The 20,104-nt window shown below is 36.8% G+C and overlaps 1 protein-coding gene and 1 pseudogene across 6 annotated transcripts in view; one reads left to right on the top strand and one right to left on the bottom strand.

Annotated features, from left to right (window-relative positions):
• The window catches only part of STAG2 (stromal antigen 2), a 139,107-nt gene that overhangs the window by 78,807 nt on the left and 40,196 nt on the right, over window positions 1–20,104 (bottom strand). For all 6 annotated transcript variants that reach the window (XM_047843562.1, XM_047843567.1, XM_047843566.1 and 3 more), the window contains 2 exons: window positions 8,167–8,310; window positions 4,034–4,112 (listed from right to left, as the gene is read on the bottom strand). In XM_047843562.1, the coding sequence (XP_047699518.1) occupies window positions 4,034–4,112; window positions 8,167–8,210 (123 nt within the window). In that variant the 5' untranslated portion in view covers window positions 8,211–8,310. The remainder of the gene's footprint in view (window positions 1–4,033; window positions 4,113–8,166; window positions 8,311–20,104) is intronic.
• Window positions 8,739–9,311, top strand: LOC125157184 (60S ribosomal protein L37-like; annotated as a pseudogene).

The raw sequence follows: 20,104 nt of genomic DNA, 5'->3' as shown, positions 1-20,104 counted from the left end.
ACCTCATTCTCATTCTGGATAAGTGAAGGCAAATTCAAATTTAAAAAATCATGTTCCTCTGTACAACTGGTGATAGCTCAACACTTATTTATCATGAAAATTCAGTTAATGAACACTAGGGAAACAAAGGACCTTTATAAGGAAGCTGTCAATACTGGGGGGTTGGGGACTTCATAAATCAGTGAAAAGGTTGCCTACATGCCTCAGTTATAAAATACCTCCCACGGCCTTTATACCTTGTTATAGAAAAGCAAGTCATTCCCTAACTCAGAGTCCTCATTTCTAAAATGTCAGAGTTGTATTAAATCTTTACAGATTAGAATAGATGATTTCTAGGTCTCTTTTCAACCTACACGTTTCTATGATCTAGAGCAAGGATCGGCAAACTTTCTGTACAATACCAGACAGTAAATATTTCAAGCTTTGCAAGCCACATTCCATCTCTGTCACATGTTCTTTGTTTATTTTTATAACCCTTTAAAAATATAAAAGCCATTCTTAGCTCATGGGCAGTATAAAAACAGGTCATAGTTTACAAACCCCCAATCTACCGCCAGGTCTACAAATGTATTTCTGTTGACAGCCCGTATGGGTCTATACTTTGTTCCATAGAGGGTCCTTCCTCAAGAGTCCAAAACCACCCTACTCATAATAACTACTTCAAACTCCTTCCTAACAACTGAAATATATTACTTGTTAACTTACATTATTTTCTTAATGAGACGCAGCCTTTGTGAAACTAAGTCATTAATTACTAATTGTAGAATGAAAGGTTATTGTCCCCAGTAGAAGGATTTCGGATAAGGGTGAAAGAAAAAATCAACTACCGGGAGTACACTAGAAAAGTATAAAATGTTAATGTTAATTAAACGGAACTATATATTTGCAATCTATCTATCACATGCTTCAATACCCCCTGTTGGTATGGAAAACTAATTAGTACAATTAAAACGGTTCAAAGAATATGCTATGCTAGAAAACAACATGCAAGGAATGATAACACAGGAAGTACAAGAAATAAACATGCTAACCTGGGTACAATCTTCTAGATGAAAAACATCTCTAAAGAAAGACTATGAGCTAGCATACTACAGCGGATTAAGAGCACCATCTTTTAACATGTGGGCTCAAATCCTTTAAGCACTGGACTTCTCTGGACCACAGTTTCCTATCTATAAAAATAAGGAAGATTTCTAATCCACAGGGTGGTTCAAATATTAAATTAGTTAAACAAACATTATTATTAGCATAGTGCTTGGGATATACATAGTATAGTGTCAAAACGTAGTTACCAGGACGACTGGGTGGCTCAGTCAGTTAAGCATCTGACTCTTGATTTCAGCTCAGGTCATCATCTCACAGTTCGAGATCGAATCCCACATCAGACTCTGTGCTGACAGAATCTGAGGGATTCTCTCCCCACCTCTCTGCCCCTCCCTCCCTCGCATGTATTCTCTCTCTCAAAATAAATAAACTTAAAAAAAAAAAAAAAACATAAGTTACTATTATAATAAATCCTTGACCTGACCCCTAACACCTCACTCATAGCAGTGGCTTATATAAAGTTAACCTGTGGCACAGTAACTTTGGGGAGTCCTCTATTCAGATGCCACTGTTAGTCTTATCCCACCTTGTAAATGAAATCAAAGTCAAAAGCAGATTTTTAGTTTTGCAAGATATTTGTGGAACAAGAAAACATGGATTTATAATGAATAAACCATAAACTACCCACTAGAATTATAGTTGTCTTTGGATAGTTCTGAGTTAACATTTTATTCATTCACACTTTTTCTGTCTCAAAACTTCCACTTTTTAACAGACTAAAAAAGCATATGAAATTATGAAACATGGATTATGTGAACTCTAAAAATATATTCCAAGGACTAGTTAAATAAATTATATTCCATACATAAAATGTGATGCCTTGACAACATTAGAAATTACAGCAAAAATTCACTGATAGGAAAGCTGCTGACAACATACTATTGAGTTTTAAAAGCAAATTAAGCAGTCTGCATAGTATAAACCCATTTAAGTAAAATTCTACGTGCATGTTTATAGACAGGTATATGTATAAAAAAAGTATGTTCATCAAAATGTTTACTACATTACTTCTGTATGATAGGTTTATAGGGAAATGTTACTTTGTTCATTTTACATTTCTGTTATTTAGACTTTAAGTAAATATGTCATAAGAAAATATAAATCCAAAATTCATTTTGGGAAAGAAAATGGTTAACAAAAATGAATCAGCTTTTGTACAATGTATTCACACACATGCACAGGGTCAAGTGTACTTTCCAAATCATCAAAATAATTCACCCATTCACCAAGTTGTCCAGAGCCCTCAGGCTAACTACTCATATTCTAAACTTGCATTCTATTGACTCAGAACCTTACTTTGTTAGTTTTTATCCTTGGCATTATTTATAAAGAGTGAAACTCTTGTCAACTGTAACCTATTAGACTTGAACTGGTTATAGGTTACATCTTTAGAATAGAACATCTTATTATTGCTTTGCTTTATATTTGACTACTCATGTGTAAAGCCAACAAAATATTACATTGTGTTTAGCATACTGTGCTTCACAAAAGAATCTATTAGAAATGGAAACAAGTGTTGGCAAGGATGTGCAGAAAAAGGAGCCCTCGTGTACTGTTGGTGGGAAGGCAAACTGGTGCAGCCACTGTGGAAAACAGTATGTAAGTTTCTCAAAAAACTAAAGCTAGATCTACCCTATGATCCAGTAATCACACTAACGATTTGGGTACTTACCCAAAGAACACAAAAACACTAATTCAAAACGATATATGCACCTCTATGTTTACTGCAGTATTATTTGCAATAGCCAAATTATGGAAGCAGCACATCAACAGATGTCCATCAATAGACAAATGGATAAAGACAATGTAGCGTGTACATACAATGGAATATTACTCAGCCATAAAAAAGAATGAAATCTTGCATTTGCAACAACATAGATGGAGCTAGAGAGTATAATGCTAAGTGAAATAAGTCTGTCAGAGAAAGACAAATACCATATGATTTGACTCCTATACGGAATTTAAGAAACAAGTGAACAAATGAAAAAGAGAGAGACAAACCAAGAAACTGACTCTTTGTAACTATAGAGAACAAACTGATGGTTACCACAGGGGAGGTATGTGGAGGGATGGGTGAAATAGGCAATGGGGATTAAAGAGTACATTTACCATGACGAGCACTGAGTAACGTATAAAATTATTGAATCACTATACTGACACCTAACACTAATGTAATACTGTATGTTAACTATACTAGAATTAAAATTAAAAACATAATAAATTTTTTTTAAAAAAAGAAACAATGATGTATTATTAATTTCAACTTTACAGTAGTGGAAATAGATAATCAAAAGATATTTGACCCAGGGGCACCTCGGTGACTAAGTCAATTAAGCATTCAACTCTTGATTTTAAGCACCCAACTCTTGATCCATGGTTCATGGATCAGGTCCTGCATCGGGCTCTGCATTGATGGCACAGAGCCTGTTTGGGATTCTCATTCTCTCTCTCCCTCTCTCCTTCCCTCTCTCTGCCCCTTCCCTGCTTGTGCTGCCCTTTTTATTTTCTCTCTCAAAAAAAAAAAAAAAAAAAAAAAAGATATTTGGCCTAGAAGCCAAAGAAACCATATGTGTTCAGAAGGTTTACCACACCAATCCAGGAAAAAAGCATTTTTAAAAGAGAATATCTATCTGACTGGGGCTGCAAGAGTCAGTCAGTCTGGCTCTTGATTTGGACTCAGGTCATGATCTCATGGCTCATGAGTTCAAGCCCTGCATCATACTCCACAATGACAGTGCAGATCCTCCTTGAGATTCTCTCTCCCTGCCTTTCTCTCTTTCAAAATAAATAAATTAAAAAAAAAAAACAAAATAGAATATCTGAGATACAACTAAAACTATATTTGTGTGTGTGTGTGTGTGTGTGTGTGTGTGTGTGTGTGTGTACAAATGACCTTAAGAACCAAAATAAAGTTATAGTCTGTACATACCTTTCCTTTGCCTTGCTTTTGGTTTTTTCCTTCAATGTCTTCAAAATCTGTGTCAGAAGAAAAATGTGTTTCTGACTCCCTGTGACAGAAAGATAAGCAATTATTTAAAACTTTCCTTATAGGGGCATCTAGGTGGCTCAGTCAGTTAAGTATCTGATCTCTTGATCTCAGCTCAGGTCATGATCTCATGGTTCACTGGATCGAGTCTCACATCGGGCTCTGTGCTGACAGCAGGGAGCCTGTTTGGGATTCTCTCCTTCCCTCCATCTCTGCCCCTCCAGCATGCATGTTCTCTCTCAAAATAAATAAATAAACTTTAAAAAAACAACAAAAACATTTCCTTAGAAATACAGGTGGAATTTAGGGCACCTAGGTGGCTCGGTCAGTTGAGCATCTGACTTCAGCTCAAGACATGATCTCACAGCTTGTGAGTTGGAGGCCCACCTCAGGCTCAATGTTCTCAGTGCAGAGCCCACTTCAGATCCTGTGTCCCACTCTCTCTCTGCCCCTCCCTCACTTGGCGCACTGTCTCTCAAAAATAAATAAAACTTTTTTAAAAAACATTGGTGGAGTTAATAATTTTTGCCATATTTTCTAACAGAAAGGTTTGATTTATTCTTTTCAATTAATTATTTTCAATTAATTCTTATTCATTAAATATAATGAAGATGCTTCCCCAAAGCATCATACCACAGCACATTCCCAAACATAAAATTACATAACTACAAAAACAATAATCTAAAACACAAATATCTAAACATTTTTTATTTTGTTAATTTTAACCAAAATACAAAAACAAAACCAATGGTTCTCAAAATTTTAACCCTAGGAATTGTGTTCTATTGTAATGGCTGGTTTCATTTTCTGATTGAAACACCATTGTGCCCAGAAAACTGTATTTTAACACTAAGAACTAGATGAACTTAATATTAGGGAATTTTAGCAATATTAAGGATCCTCTGACCACTCCTCTCTCACTCAAAAAATATTTGTATATCTAAATATAACTATACAAAACATGTATTTCTGAAAGGTATATATAAAACATTTTTACAAACTAAGCCATTTGAAATACAGGTATGCTAATTGATCAAAATCCTTTTTGAAATAAAGAGGTGGTAAGCTATATAGTCAGGAGAACTGATTCTAGTACTAAGAAACTGTGTGATCTGAAACAAGTGACAATCTCTCAATCTTCTCATCTACAAACAATGTATATGCAAGAAAGAATGAAATCTCTCAAGTCTCTTCATTCTCGTACAAGAAGTAAAGTTGTCCTTTATTTTGGAGAAGGTGGGGTGTTTTGTATTATCTGGATTTTCATACACATGAGGAAGAAGACTAATTTAAATACATATGTGTAATGCTTCATATATATGTAAATATGGGTCTCTGTATCTAAATAGTACTAACATAATCTCATTTAAATGCTTAAGCCAAGGCATACTTGGAATTTGGGTCATAATGGATTTTAGGATTGAGCCACACCCATAAAAGATAAAAGTCTGCCACTCCAAATATGTAAACCTCGTACCAGTTTTGCTTAAAATAAATGCAATCAAAATTTAAAGCTATCTTTCTAAAGCTAGTCTTCTCTAACTAGATTTCTTTTATTTCCATTTTTATTGCCACAATAACCAGTTGTCCGGAGGCTATGAGGTAGGAATACTTTACATACGTATAATAATGGTTAAGGTGCTAGCAGGGAAAAAAATTACTATTTACAGCACTCAGATACAAAGTAATTTAAACAATGTACTGAAGACAGTGGCAATCTTAACTATCTCCTATAATGCTGTGAGGAAAGGGCTTATAATAAATACCATTTCCCAGAGTTAATGCACCAAAACCTAAAAGACTACTATAATATTAACCCTGAAAAACTCATGCCTGTTACATCTTAGGAAGATTGTTGTCAACAATATTCTCCCCACATACCTATATGGTCTTGCAAAAAAAAATGTTTTTAAGGATCTGCTGAATATAAATAATACTTCTTCCTTCCCAAGACATCTGTGGGACACCATCTCTCTTAGAGAGCTCAGGAACTGCAGTAAGTCTGCAAACAATAACTAGTCTTCACAATATTCCAATGGCCACAGAGTAATCACAGGCTCAATTACACTCCTAATCCTCATCTCCAGGCTATCCCAACTAAAAGAATGAGCCACTAGAGGTTTGATTACAAACTGGAAAACCTTATGAAGAAATCTGGAGTAATCAGGATAAGAGTCTAAAATATCCCCAACCAGAGAAGAAATATTCTTGAAAGTCTGTCTTCCTCCAGTGTTTTCCTCTGCTTTTAAGATCAAAAGAACACCACCACCTATCCTAGGTAAAATAGCCTATGCTAGTATGTTTATGGAGCATACGAGGTTAACCTTTTAGTGGCTTGAAATTTCATGAGTCATCTATCATATGACTGAACCACCCACTCCTTTCTCTTTACCCTGGCTCCCATCTCATCCCCCACCAAATAGTGCTATTCTACCTCCACAACAATTCCCACTTATCCATTATCCTATTTCAGTCCTTAATTACTTGAGATATTCTAATAGTAGTCTAGTTTATAATATGAACAGTCTTTTTTTTTTAATTTTTTTTACGTTTATTCATTTTTGAGAGAGAGTGTGAGTGGGAGAGGGGCAGAGAGAGGGAGGCACAGAATCTGAAGCAGGCTCCAGGCTCTGAGCTGTCAGCACAGAGCCCGACCCGGGGCTTGAACTCAAAGACTGCGAGATCATGACCTGAGCCGAAGTCTGATGCTCAACCGACTGAGTTACTCAGATGCCCCTATAATATAAACAGTCTTAATTGGCTCCAATATTAATTAACAATTTAAGAAATTTCCTAATTTTACAATAGTCAAACCCAAAATTATTTTTTCCTAACACTATCCCATATCCTCCCTCAAACAAAAATAAGAAATGTCCCTCAAGAATCTTAAAATAGAATTAATAAACACTGGGATTGAAGTCACATTAAAAAACGTACTTTGAAATATTGGCAACATCCCAGTAGACCCCCCATAGTCTCCACTGAAAATAATAAAGTTATTTCAAAAATGAAAACCTAGGAGCGCCTGGGTGGCCCAGTCGGTTGAGCATCCAACTCTTGATTTCAGCTCAGGTCATGATCCCACGGTTGTGGGATGAAGCCCTGAGTCTGGCTCCACGCAGAGCATGGAGCCTGCTTAAGATTCTCTCTCCCTCCCTCTGCCCCTCTCCCCTGCTTGCGATCCCCCTTTCTCTCTCTAAAATAAAATTAAAATTAAAAATTTGTAATTTTTATAAATAAACATGAAAATCTATACAGCATCAAAAGTAGACACTGGCAACCATTATGTACAAAGGTATCTATCTAATGTTTTCACAATTTTTAGCAACCAAACTATTTTCAAATCAAGTCTTATAAAAATTCCAACAGCAAATATACTATGGTGTATATGTGTGTAAAGTTAAAGGGATCCAAAGGCAGTTTAAAGTTTCACTTTTCACTGAGGCACCTCAGGAAACTGCAGCTTAGTGTGAAAACTACTATTACATACAGTAGCTCAAATTCCTTCCTACATCAAATACTAAAAAGTAGTTAGAATAAAAGTTGAATAAGGAGTATAGGTAGCTTTTAGAACAAGGGTAAGAGAAAATACCTACGTTGAAGTTACTTTATGGACCACTAAGCATGTAATTTGTTTCTGGAAAAAAATATGAAGAGTATATCCTACCCTCCCAGATTTGTTTTATCCTATTATCATTGGATTTTCTAACAAAAATCTGATATTACATCCTAAATGCTACTACATGGTACATATTCCTTACTAATGAGAACACTGTACTTTTTAAGAATTTCACAGCACTCCCTCAAACAGTTTGCTACTGTAAAACCAAGTACAGATTCAAAGAATCGCACGGCAAAATAATAAATTAAAAAATAAATTTAACACATAGTACAGAAAACCATGGAATTGCTTTTACAGAGACAAACCAGCACTGATATAAACTGTTTCAAAGTTACATGCTTATCTTCTATCTTATATGTTAGATCTTCTGAACTAACTTTAACTGAAATTAATATACTATATTTCCCATTTCGTGGAAAAAGCAAGTATTTAAAAATTTTCATAATATACTTACTGTAGTAGATTAAAATCAGTTGGTATTTCTGGAGCTGCTATCATTTCTTTATCATCTTCTGGAACACCCCAATGTCAGAAATATATTCATATATTTACGTGGGTAAAATGATGGTTTGCTTCTTTCTTCTAAGACAAACAATTCCTTTAAGGGAAGGGATGCCATATTTATTACAAACAAATGAAAAATATTGGGAAAGATATCCATACTCAAAAACTAGATCTCCAGGGCACCTGGCTGGCTCAGTTGGTAGAGCATGCAGCTCTTGATCTCCAGGTTGTAAGTTCTGGTATAGAGATTACTTAAAATCTTAAAACAAACAAAAACAAAACAAAACAAAACAAAACAAAACAAAACAAAAACTAAATTTCCCAGTGCCTGCTACTGTCCTTTAGTAAATAAGGATTTTTTTCCCCTTGCATTTGACTGCTTTTTCTAGATGTGGATTTGTTATAAACAGATGTAGCCCCACCGTAGCGACAACAGTTACAAAGAAAAAACACTGTATTACAGACAATTATTTTTAAATTTTGTTATGATTCTCTCTCTTTGGTCTCGGCCACAGAAACGAGATGATGAAGGGGATGTAATCATTTGGAAAGTGTGGCAATAAGACGCACACATTGTGCCGCCACCGTGGCTCCACGGCCTACCACCTTCAGAAGTCAACCTGTGGTGGGGCGCCTGGGTGGCTCAGTAGGTTAAGCGTCCGACTTTGGCCCAGGTCATGATCCCATGCTTCATGGGTTTGAGCCTAACGTCAGGCTCTATGCCTCCCTCTCTCTCTGCTCCTCCCCTGCCTGCACTCTGTCTCTCTGTCTCCCAAAAATAAATACATATTTTTAAGAAATTTAAATTAAAAAAAAAAAAGCCAACCTATAGCAAATAATCCTGTCAAGGGGAAGAGAAAGTATAACTGGAGTGCCAAGGCTAAAAGATGAAACACCACTGGGACTGATCAAATGAGGCACCTAAAAATTGTATACTGCAGATTCCAGCATGGATTCCGTGAAAGAACAACACTTAAACCCAAGAGGGCAGATGCTGCAGCATCTGTTTCATCTTAAGGATTTCAATAATTAGTTACAAATAAATGTTCTGGTTTAAATAACTAAAATTTGTTATGATTCTCTAGCCTGGCTTAAAGAGATGTATGCCCTAACTAGGAACAGGATATGACTCTTTTACTGGTCCTAAAATCTTTATGACAAGTTTAAAACCATAATACAAGATGCCTAAAAATTCTGCAGCTTTTTGCTGATGATGTACCGTACAGTTAAAAGGAGCTAGCCAGCGGTGCCGGACTGGCCTAGTCTGTAGAGCATGCAACTCTTGATCTCAGGGTCATGAGTTCAAGCCCCATGTTAGGCATAGAGCCTACCTTAAAAAAAAAAAAAGGCAGGTTCTTCTATAATAAAAGAAGCAGCCCAAAGTCTTGCTTATTAATAAATAATGTCATGATAATACCACACTGTGTTGAAAAGAGAAGGGGAAAAAATGTTAGCTCTGATCTATTCCCTCAAGGAACTTACAATCAATTTAAATACCAATAATGTCATGTAGACAACAGATGATGCCATATGTGACCAAAATAAGTTTAGTTTGGCCATAGGAAGGATATTATTTCTAATTTTGAAGGTCAAAGATGCAGATCCTAAATGAGAAAATGATCTAAAAGTAAATGATAAGTCTGTCTATAACAAAAAAGAAAAAATAGGCTGGGTCTGAAGCTCTTAATCTTGTGTGTAACTTTCTTTTATAATTTTTTTATGTTTTTCTTTTATTTCCATGTGAATCTAGTACTTGATGGCCACCTAAAGAAAAAGCAGATAAGACTAAATATATCTAATTAATAATAAACATTATGGGGCACCTGGATGACTCAGTCTGTTAAGTGTCCACCTGTTGATTTTGGCTCAGGTCACCATCCCAGGGTTGTGAGATTCAGTCCCGCATTGAGCTCTGTGTTGAGCATGGAGCCTGCTTGGGATTTTCTCTCTCCTCTCTCTGCCCTTCCCCTGCTCGCACGCACACATGCACTCTCTATGCTCCCCAAAAATAATAATGCTAAAATATTGCATACTGATTAACTTCTAATGATCTCTCCCAATAAATATGACATTATACAAGAAACTGATAATTCAATTTTTCCATTAATTTTAAGATTTTTTTTAAAGTAATCTCTACACCCAAAGTGGGGCTGAAACCCTGAGATCAACAGTCGCATGTTCTGCCAACCGAGCCAGCCAGGTGCCCCATTTTTTTCCATTAATTTTAAGTCTCTAAAAATCATAAATGGCTAGTAATATGCAATTAATAGAAATTCAAAACACTACATTTCCTAGCTCACTCTAATGAAGCTACTATGAACAGCAAAATAATGAGGTAATAAGAGAAACAAGAAGAATGAGTAATCCACAAATCAAGCCCTGAATAATCAGGGGTTGTCTATACTGCCACTCTGAGTTATCTTTTTTTCTGAAGAGTACTCATATTGTAAAATCTTTATTTGGATATGACCGTTAGTATGGTCTTCTCATTGCACTAAATCATGGTCCCAGGATTGTTCTCCTCTAAAACCACTAAATTGTTAATTTGGTTTTATTCTTATTGTAACCTAAGGAATTATCTAAGTAGCACACCAGAACTCTGATGCTTGCCATCACACGTAGGATGCACTCTAGCCTCCTAAAAATCCCAACTTATTAAAAAAAAAAATTACTTCTTAAGAAACAATTTTGTTTTTTATAAAGGAGTTGGAGAAGTATAGAGCTAATAAGTTCTAACCAACACTAACCAGGCAATCTAGATGGCAAGATGGAAATGAAGTGCTTGTTCTGTCTGCCTACCTGCAATGTCCTCAGCCCTCCCCCAAGCACTTTATAAAACCAAACTTGCTGCATTCCTTAAATACACAGTTTTTAAAAGTAGTTCATAAATATATTCTCCTAAGGGACATAAAGAATGCATCAGCTCTGAAAAGCAGAGAACACTAAATAAAATAAGCATTATATGATACACTTACCACATTCCTCTAAATAGCACAAATTTCTAGTGTACAAGTTTTGCCAGGTCAAATTAATTTGTTCAGTATACAGGGTTATACTAACATGGATTTGGTAATTAGAAACCACAGCAAACACTAAGGAAAAATGGAATTTATGAAGATGTTAAGTCTCTCAGACAAGTTGTATTTAAAAAAATTTTTAGGGGCGCCTGGGTGGCACAGTCGGTTAAGCGTCCGACTTCAGCCAGGTCACGATCTCGCGGTCCGTGAGTTCGAGCCCCGCGTCGGGCTCTGGGCTGATGGCTCAGAGCCTGGAGCCTGTTTCCGATTCTGTGTCTCCCTCTCTCTCTCTGCCCCTCCCCCGTTCATGCTCTGTCTCTCTCTGTCCCAAAAATAAATAAACGTTGAAAAAAAAATTTTTTTAATGTTTATTTTTGAGAGAGAGAGAGAGAGGGAGGGAGGGAGGGAAGGAAAGAGAGAGAGAGCGTGCGAGCAGGGAAGGGGCAGAGAGAGAGAGAGAGAGAGAGAGAGAGAGACACACACACACACACACACACACACACACACACACACACAAAATCTGAAGCAGGCTCCAGGCTCTGAGCTGTCAACACAGCACAGAGCCAGATGCGAGATTCGAACTCCCAAACCATGAGATCATGACCTGAGCTGAAGTTGGATGCTAAACCGACTAAGCCACCCAGGCGCCCCTACAAGTTGTATTTTAAAAAGAAATACCATGACAAGGTCTAATAGATTTAGAAAAAAATTATTAAACTCGCCAACTCCCTATCCTGGTTAAATATTTGTTCTAATAATTTTCTAATTATTAAAAATCCATCCAACCAATTAAAGGTATCTATACCATGTGCCAAATGCAGTGCTGCGCACTGGGGCGCACAGTGGTGAACAGGAGAGATCCTTACCCTTATGGAACTACCTGTACCAATAAACATGAAAATATATTTCTACAAGAAGGCACCTACCTATACTGCCACCTAATATTATTAAGCATAAATACCAAATTGCCTGTATCTGAGTTTTTGCTATTTTAATCACTGTCTAAATAACCAATTTGCCACCAAAACAGTTCTTCATAGCTCAAAACATTATACATATTAAAGCTGGTTTGTACTTCTTTAAGGGGAGGGGGAATCAATGGGTAAATGCGCACTGGGTTTTTTTAAGAATATAAACTTTTATCAGTAGAAAGGGCTATAATTTTTTTTATTTTAAATGTCTACAGCTGTATATAAATACAGTTGCTTCCCCCAAAGACTTACATTAAAAAAACTTATAAACAAAGTCTTTAAATACACTTAATAACATTTGTCCCAAGTGGGAAAACCCAAAACTGTAAGAATATGTAATGCTCAAATAAAAGTAAGAGTCTGATGATCAAACGTATCACACCATTTCTGGCCTACTATAGGTTACTAATTTTTTAAAAAATATGCTCAAAGATCACAAGGTGGAGCTCTCACCTAGTGTCAAGGAAAAACTGATTCTTATCACAAAAACTGATTCTGCAACTACTATAAAAGAGTTAACATTCCAAAAGCTTTGGAAGATAATTCACAGAAATGAAATTTGCTTTAGCTCTTAATCACTATGTTCCTTTTAAGAAAAAAATACATACAATAACAATTAGCTTCTGTTTCTCCTTACTGAAAACTAAGTAACACATTTGTAGACAGTTTGAATATACTCTAAAGTAAAACCATTTCCTTAAGCTCAAGTGTATTAGTATACTGCCATTAAAGGTTTGTTAAATACATTCACACATAATTATTAGAATAAAAGGTAATAGGTGATTATATATTTTCAATTCTATACATTAAATTCAAGTAAATGCTCTCAGTAGCACTTCTTTTGATATAAACAAAGATCTAAAAGCTAAAACTTGATCACCATAGCTTTTTCAAGTTATCTATAATAAATACATGTTTATGGCCTATTATTCAAAATTTACATTCCATGTTAAATTCACTCAATAACAAAATCTTCGCTCACTTGTGAAAACCTGTTAGACTCCTATAACTAGAACATACAAACACAAATATATAAAAAATGTCATTATGTTTGCATAATTAACTTTGAATCACCTGCTAATAAATTCATTAAAATTACCCCCCCCAAAAAAGTAAAAATATACAAAAAACATGTTTTCCTATGATATTGTTTAAAAATCTTAGAGTAATTTTGATTTTTTGGTAAAAGAATTGTTTCAAAGTTCTTTTAACTCAAATCCCAAGTGGTCTCAAAACACAAAGTAAAAAGCTCCAAAACAGAGAGCCATCACTAACAAGGTCCCTCAGAATCCACATATTGTTAGGGAGTGAGGGGAGCATTTAAAATGACTAGGTGTGTTATGTCCCTAAAAATGGAGAAATATTCAGCTGCTAAAGGCCAGCAAATTCAGCACATACAAACATGCTAATCTATTATCTTAACACTCTTCTCAAAAGGATTACATCCTTCTCTAAGAATCACATCTAAGAAATACATATAACCCTCTGAAATGCCACCATCACTATAATATAAACACTTAAAAGTAGGAACAACCTAAATGTCCAGCCATTTATTAACTTACGGTACAAAAACACAAATAATATAACATTCATTCTCTACAACTATTTATGATGACTGTGTAGCAACATGGGTAAAGTTTGATACATCAAAGCCCTCTATCAATGGATGCAATATTAACAACAACAAAAAAGCAGCAGCAAAGGAGAACAGTTAACATAGGGTGGTGAGATGCCTGTGGCTCAGTTGGTTAAGCATCCAACTCTTGATTCTGGCTCAGGTCATGATCTCACAGTTCCTGAGCTTGAGCCCTGTGTCAGGCTCTGCACTGACAGCTCTGGGCTCTGCCCCAACAGTGGGGAACCTGCTTGGGATTCTCTCTCTCCATGTTCTGCTACTCCCTTGCCTGTGCTGCGCAGGTGTGCAGGCATACTCCCGCTCTCAAAAAAAAAAAAAAACATTCAAAAAAACCATCAGGATGGTGACAATATAGGTGATTTTCACATTTTTAACTCACAATTTTATTATTAGTATGGAAAAAGTAAATTATGTAGGTGGAGATGTATTTTTTTAATGTCATCTTTTAAAATCTGAACTATCTGAGGAATTACAAAACTATCTCTGCTGATTTATTCATATTTCGGGTCCATAATCTCAAAGTATTTACAAAAATCCGAGTTCTATCACAAAATGATCTTTTTTTAAAAAGTAATCTCTACTCCCGATGTGGGGCTCAAATTCACGACCCCTGAGATCAAGAGTCGCATGCTCCACCAACCGAGCCATCCAAGCGCTCACATAAAATGATCATTACCAGGTTCATCTACTCAAGGTTAGCAGGGAACAAAAACTTTTTGTATATTTTTTTAAAGTTTATGTATTTATTTTGAGGGGGGATGGGGCAAAAAGAGAGGCAGAAAGATGATCCCAAGCAGGGTCCGAACTGCCAGGGCGGAGCCCCCACACAGGGCTGAAACTCAAACCATGAGATCATGGCCCAAGCCAAAATCAAGAGTCCGACGCTTAACCAATTGAGCCACCCAGGCACCCCCAAAAACTTTATGAACATAGGTATGCTTTTATTGGCCTATCTACTTTCTTAGAAGCCAACTGGCAGGAGTCTATCATTTAGGTTGAGGTCATGAATGTTAAAAGGTAAACTAGTTCCTGCAGCAGAACACTTCATCAAAATAGGAAAGTTATTATCATTCCTTATGTCAAATGATACGTGGCAACTTTGAGTACATAGGGCAAGAAATGAAAAGCTCACCAAAAAACTGCTAATCGTAAATACTTACCTTCAAAAGAAGAAAATCTACTGTCCCTTTAATGATTAATAACCTTCTTAAAAAAAGATTTCTCCTTGCTCAAAAAGATGTTTTTCTTCCCTCTGTTTATCTCCCCAATTTCTGCTATAGTCTTCTAAGGAGATGACAAGGTGTAAAGAAATGACAAATCAAGCAATGATCATGTACACCCAGACCAGTAACAAAACTTCAACCAAAACATTTCTTGATAGCATACTCATATCGTAGCTACCACGTGTATCATTTGCAAATATATTTTCGTTTCCATAAACCTAGATGGAGTCCTTAAGAATTTCTAGTGAAAGCACCTGCTTTAGCACAGGAAAAGGTAATCTGGAAACGGTAGGACTAGAAGAAATCTGCGCACTTCAGAGAATTAATGACCCCACCTACATTTCCTAATTAACTGTATGATAGGTCAAGTATCTGCCCTTACAAACTTAAAAAACAATATACAGAAGGAAAGAGGGAGGCCAGAAGTAAAAGGACTTTCTCAAATAAGTAGACAAACTGAACACAATGCCACGACACTTCAGAAACAACTTCTACTTCAGGAAGAGGGGAAGGAGCAAGCTGGGGCACAGTCTACACAGATATGCTATCACTACACATTGCCAGAAACTAAAGCCAGACAGAACTGGAAACATCCACCTGTTCCCCTCCTATTTTTAAGTATGTGATAGTAGGTGCTCAGCAATCTTGCTAGTTTCCTTGTCTACCCACATTCCCCAATACCTTCCAAATATGACTCCAGTGCTAAACACAATTAGAATCACCTGGCCCAACCTACATATTCTGCTTGCCCCAGATCTTGACCATCGATTCTGATTTCTGTAGAAAATCTAGCATGCCACTCCTCAACTTTGCAACAAATGAGTACTACCAGTTGGGGGAGGGGGGGGTGTTGGCAGAGGAAGGGGAGGGAGATAAGAAAAAGCTTCTGCTTTATTCCTGCAGACCCACTACTCTTTCACCCTGTACTCAGTTGTACCCTGTGTCTGAGTCATCCCAGGATCAATACCCTGCTTTGTTCTTGCTATAAATTATCTACCAACCCCATCCCATGAACTGGATTCCTGCCCAAAACCCACCCTAAAAACAGCATCTCTGTGTCTCTCCAGATGCCCTAATCTGAATGCCACATCGTCCTCCCATCTGTCTACCATACCGGCACTGGCTGCTGCTAGACACTGGATATCATATCATACCTGATATACTGGACATGTATCAACTATCTAATTCCAAGTCTGCTGATTCCCCAGTGTGTCCTAACAAGCTGCAGTTGACTTTTATAAATAAATATCAAAACAGATAAATATCAAAATAAATATCAAGCTAAACATCAAAACAGAATATTTGTTTTACCATAAACTATCACCTTAAACTCTTATCTCAGTCTGCCAAGGTCAATAGCTAAATCATGAGTAATTTTTAAAAATACTATCAATGCTCACTCTTCATCTAACTTATACCAGAATACCATACCTACCTTTCGACACTGAGTTAATTTAAAAATATATATATGCCCCCACTGACAGAACTTTCTGTATGTTAAGACATCATGAATAAACAGCAATAATTACAACTGGGTGTAGTGGCTATCAACATTTCAAAGGTGAGACCCAATTAGCTGATATAAATGAATATCTAGATCTGAAAACCAAATTTACAACCATGAGCTAAATTCATGTGTAAATACTTATAAATGGTATACAGTATAAGCACAGTACATTATCACCATCAAACCCACTTCACATTGGGCACCACTAGCTCACTGGCAGATTTCAAGCAACAGATAGCAAAGCAGATGTGATAGCAAAGTAAATGAAAATAAGGATAATCCTACCTGGATTTCAAGGGAAATCCACATTTTTATCTCACATATTCTCGGATTATATCAAAACTTTCATTTATTTATTCAAGGTAGTACAAAAAGTATCTAAATGAAATACTGAGTGTTTATTAATAAGTCACAGGAATATGGAGATACAACTGTAACTAAGATAACAATTCAGTTAACAAACAACAATAAAAGCAAAGTGTAAACAAGCAAAACCACTCTATAGAGGATAATGGGAAATTTTAATCTAAAATGTTTATTTTCAGTTACTACTAGTAAGCACAAAAATATTGTCATTTTAGTATGACCAGGAAACACAACATACAAGCTACATATTTAATATTTTTTGTGCCTTCTATTTCTGCTTAGATAACAACCTGTTAAAATACCTAGCATTAGCATCCACTTGATATAAACTGCTAACCTTTCTACTAACACCCACAGTATACAATTCATAGGCTTGAATTATATTTATATTGGAAGTTCAGAAATCAAATATGCTTTCACAATGAAGTTTATAAACCAGTATGGATACTTCCCATTTCTTATTTCAGATTTAAGAGGTTGGTTCTTCTTTTGTTAATTCTACACAATGACAATGACAGAAGAGTCATACATATGTAAACTAAATTTATTTAAATTCTAACCTTAAACTTTCCTAAAGATTAAAACATGTAAATGACATTTTAAAAGTTAAACTAAGCCAGACAGACACTACAAAAACCCTCAGACCAACATCCCTGATGAACACCAATACAGAAATCCTTAAAAATATACTAGCAAACCAAATTCAATAGCACCTTAAACATAGTATACACCATGACCAAATGGGATTTATTCCTAGAATGCAAGGCTGGTGCAACATATGAAAATCAATCATTGCAATGCACCAAACTGAATGAAAGACAAAAAAAATTCATAATCATCTCAACTGATGCAGAAAAAGCATTTGATAAAATTCAACACATTTTCATGATAAAAACACTCAACAAACTAGGAATAGAAGGAAAGTCAACAAAACAAAGGCCACTAATGAAAAGCCCACAGCTAATATCCTACTGTTAAAGATAGAAACTTTCCCTTTAAGATCAGGAATGAGGCGGGGGGGGGGGGGGGGGGGGGGGGGGGGGTGCGCGGCCTGAGTGGCTCAATCAGATAAGCGTCAAACTTCGGCTCAGGTCATGATCTCAGGGTTCGAGCCTCCTCGGTTCGAGCCTCCTGTCGAGCTCTGTGCCAACAGCTCAGTGCCTGGAGCCTGCTTCAGATTCTTCAGATTCTGTGTCTCCCTCTCTCTCTGCCCCTCCCCCACTCATGCTCTGTCTCTGTCTCTCAAAAATAAACATTGGAAAAAAGAAAAAGATCAGGAATGAGGCAAGGATGCCCACTCTCCCCACTTCTATGCAACATAGTATCAGCAGTCCTACCCAAAACAATTAAGCAAGAGGGGTGCGTGCCTGGGTGGCTCCGACTGTTAAAATGTCAGACCTGGACTCAGGTCCTGATCTCATAGTTCATGAGTTCTAGCCCCACATCGGACTGTCTGCTTGCAGTGTGCAGCCTGCTTCAGATTGTGTCCTCCTCTCTTTGCCCCTTCCCCACTTGTTTTCTTTCTCTCAAAAATAAACATTTTTTAAAAAGCACTTAAGGGCACCTGGGTGGCTCAGTCGGTTAAAGACAGCATCGGCCGTCGGCTCAGGTCATGATCTCACGGTTCGTGGGTTCAAGCCCCACACTGGACTCTGTGCTGACAGCTCAGAGCCTGGAGCCTGCTACAGATTCTGTGTCTCCTTCTCTCTCTGCCCCTCCTCTGCTCACTATTTCTCCATCTTTCTCAAAAATAAATAAACATTTAAAAATTTTAATGAAAATAAAAAACAAGAAAAAGAAAAGACACCCAAATTATAAAAGTAAAATTATCTGTTTTCAGATATGATCCTGGATGTAGAAAACTCGAAAAATTTCACAAACACACACACACACACACACACACACACACACACACACACCTGTTAGAATGAACAAATTCAGCAAAGCTGCAGGATACAAAGTCAACACACAAAATCAGCTGTGTTTCGGCATGCCTGGGTGTCTCAGTGGTTAAGGGTCAGACTCTTGATCTCGGATCAGGTCATGATCTCACGGTTCACGCGTTTGAGCCCCACATCTAGCCCCGCGCTGGTGGTGCAGAGCCTGCTTGGGATTCTGTCTCTCCTTCCCTCTGCCCACTCCCGCTTGTGTGCACACACACGGTCTCTCTATCTCAAAATAAATAAAAACTTAAAAAAAATCAGTTGTGCTGGGGCGCCTGGGTGGCGCAGTCGGTTAAGCGACCGACATCAGCCAGGTCACGATCTCGCGGTCCGTGAGTTCGAGCCCCGCGTCAGGCTCTGGGCTGATGGCTCGGAGCCTGGAGCCTGTTTCCGATTCTGTGTCTCCCTCTCTCTCTGCCCCTCCCCCGTTCATGCTCTGTCTCTCTCTGTCCCAAAAATAAATTAAAAAAAAAAAAAGTTGAAAAAAAAAAATCAGTTGTGCTTCTATACACCAACAATGTACAATCCAATAAGGGAAACTAAGAAAATAAGTTTATTTACAATTGCATCAAAAGAAAAAACTTCTTAGGAATAAACCTAACCAAGGAGGTAGAATACTTATACACTGAAAATTACAAAATATTGCTGGATGAAATTAAAGAGGACACTTGGGGCACCTGACTGGATCAGTCGGTGGAGCATGTGGCTTTTGGTCTCATGGATATGAGTTCAAGCCCCACATTGGGTGTAGAAATTACTTAAGGTCTTAGAGAAAATAAAAAGAAATTAAAGAAGGCACAAATAAGTCACAAGACACCTATGTAAATTGATTGGAAGACGTATTATCATTTAAGATGTCCATACTACCCAAAACAATCCACAGATTCAATGAAATTGCTATCAAAATCCCAAGAGCATTTTTTTTCCAGAAAACAGAAAAAATCATCATAAAATTCAAGGGACTCCAAATAACCCAAACAATTTAGAATAAAAGAAAGTTGGAGGAATCACACTTCCTGCTTTCAAAACATATCACAAAGCTACAGTAATCAAAACAGTGTTGTACTACCATAAACACAGACAGACATAAAGACCAACAGAATAGAACGGAGAGGTCAGAAATAAACCCTTGCATACACATTCAAATTATTTTTGACAGAAGTATGAAGACCACTCAATAGGGAAATGACAGTCTCTTCAACAAATGGTGCTGGGGAAACTGGAT

This window comes from Prionailurus viverrinus, chromosome X (genome assembly GCF_022837055.1).
Source record: "Prionailurus viverrinus isolate Anna chromosome X, UM_Priviv_1.0, whole genome shotgun sequence".
Taxonomy (NCBI): Eukaryota; Metazoa; Chordata; class Mammalia; order Carnivora; family Felidae; genus Prionailurus; species Prionailurus viverrinus.
The sequence above is the reverse complement of the archived record's forward strand: the minus strand, read 5'-3'. Positions and strand labels throughout refer to the sequence as shown.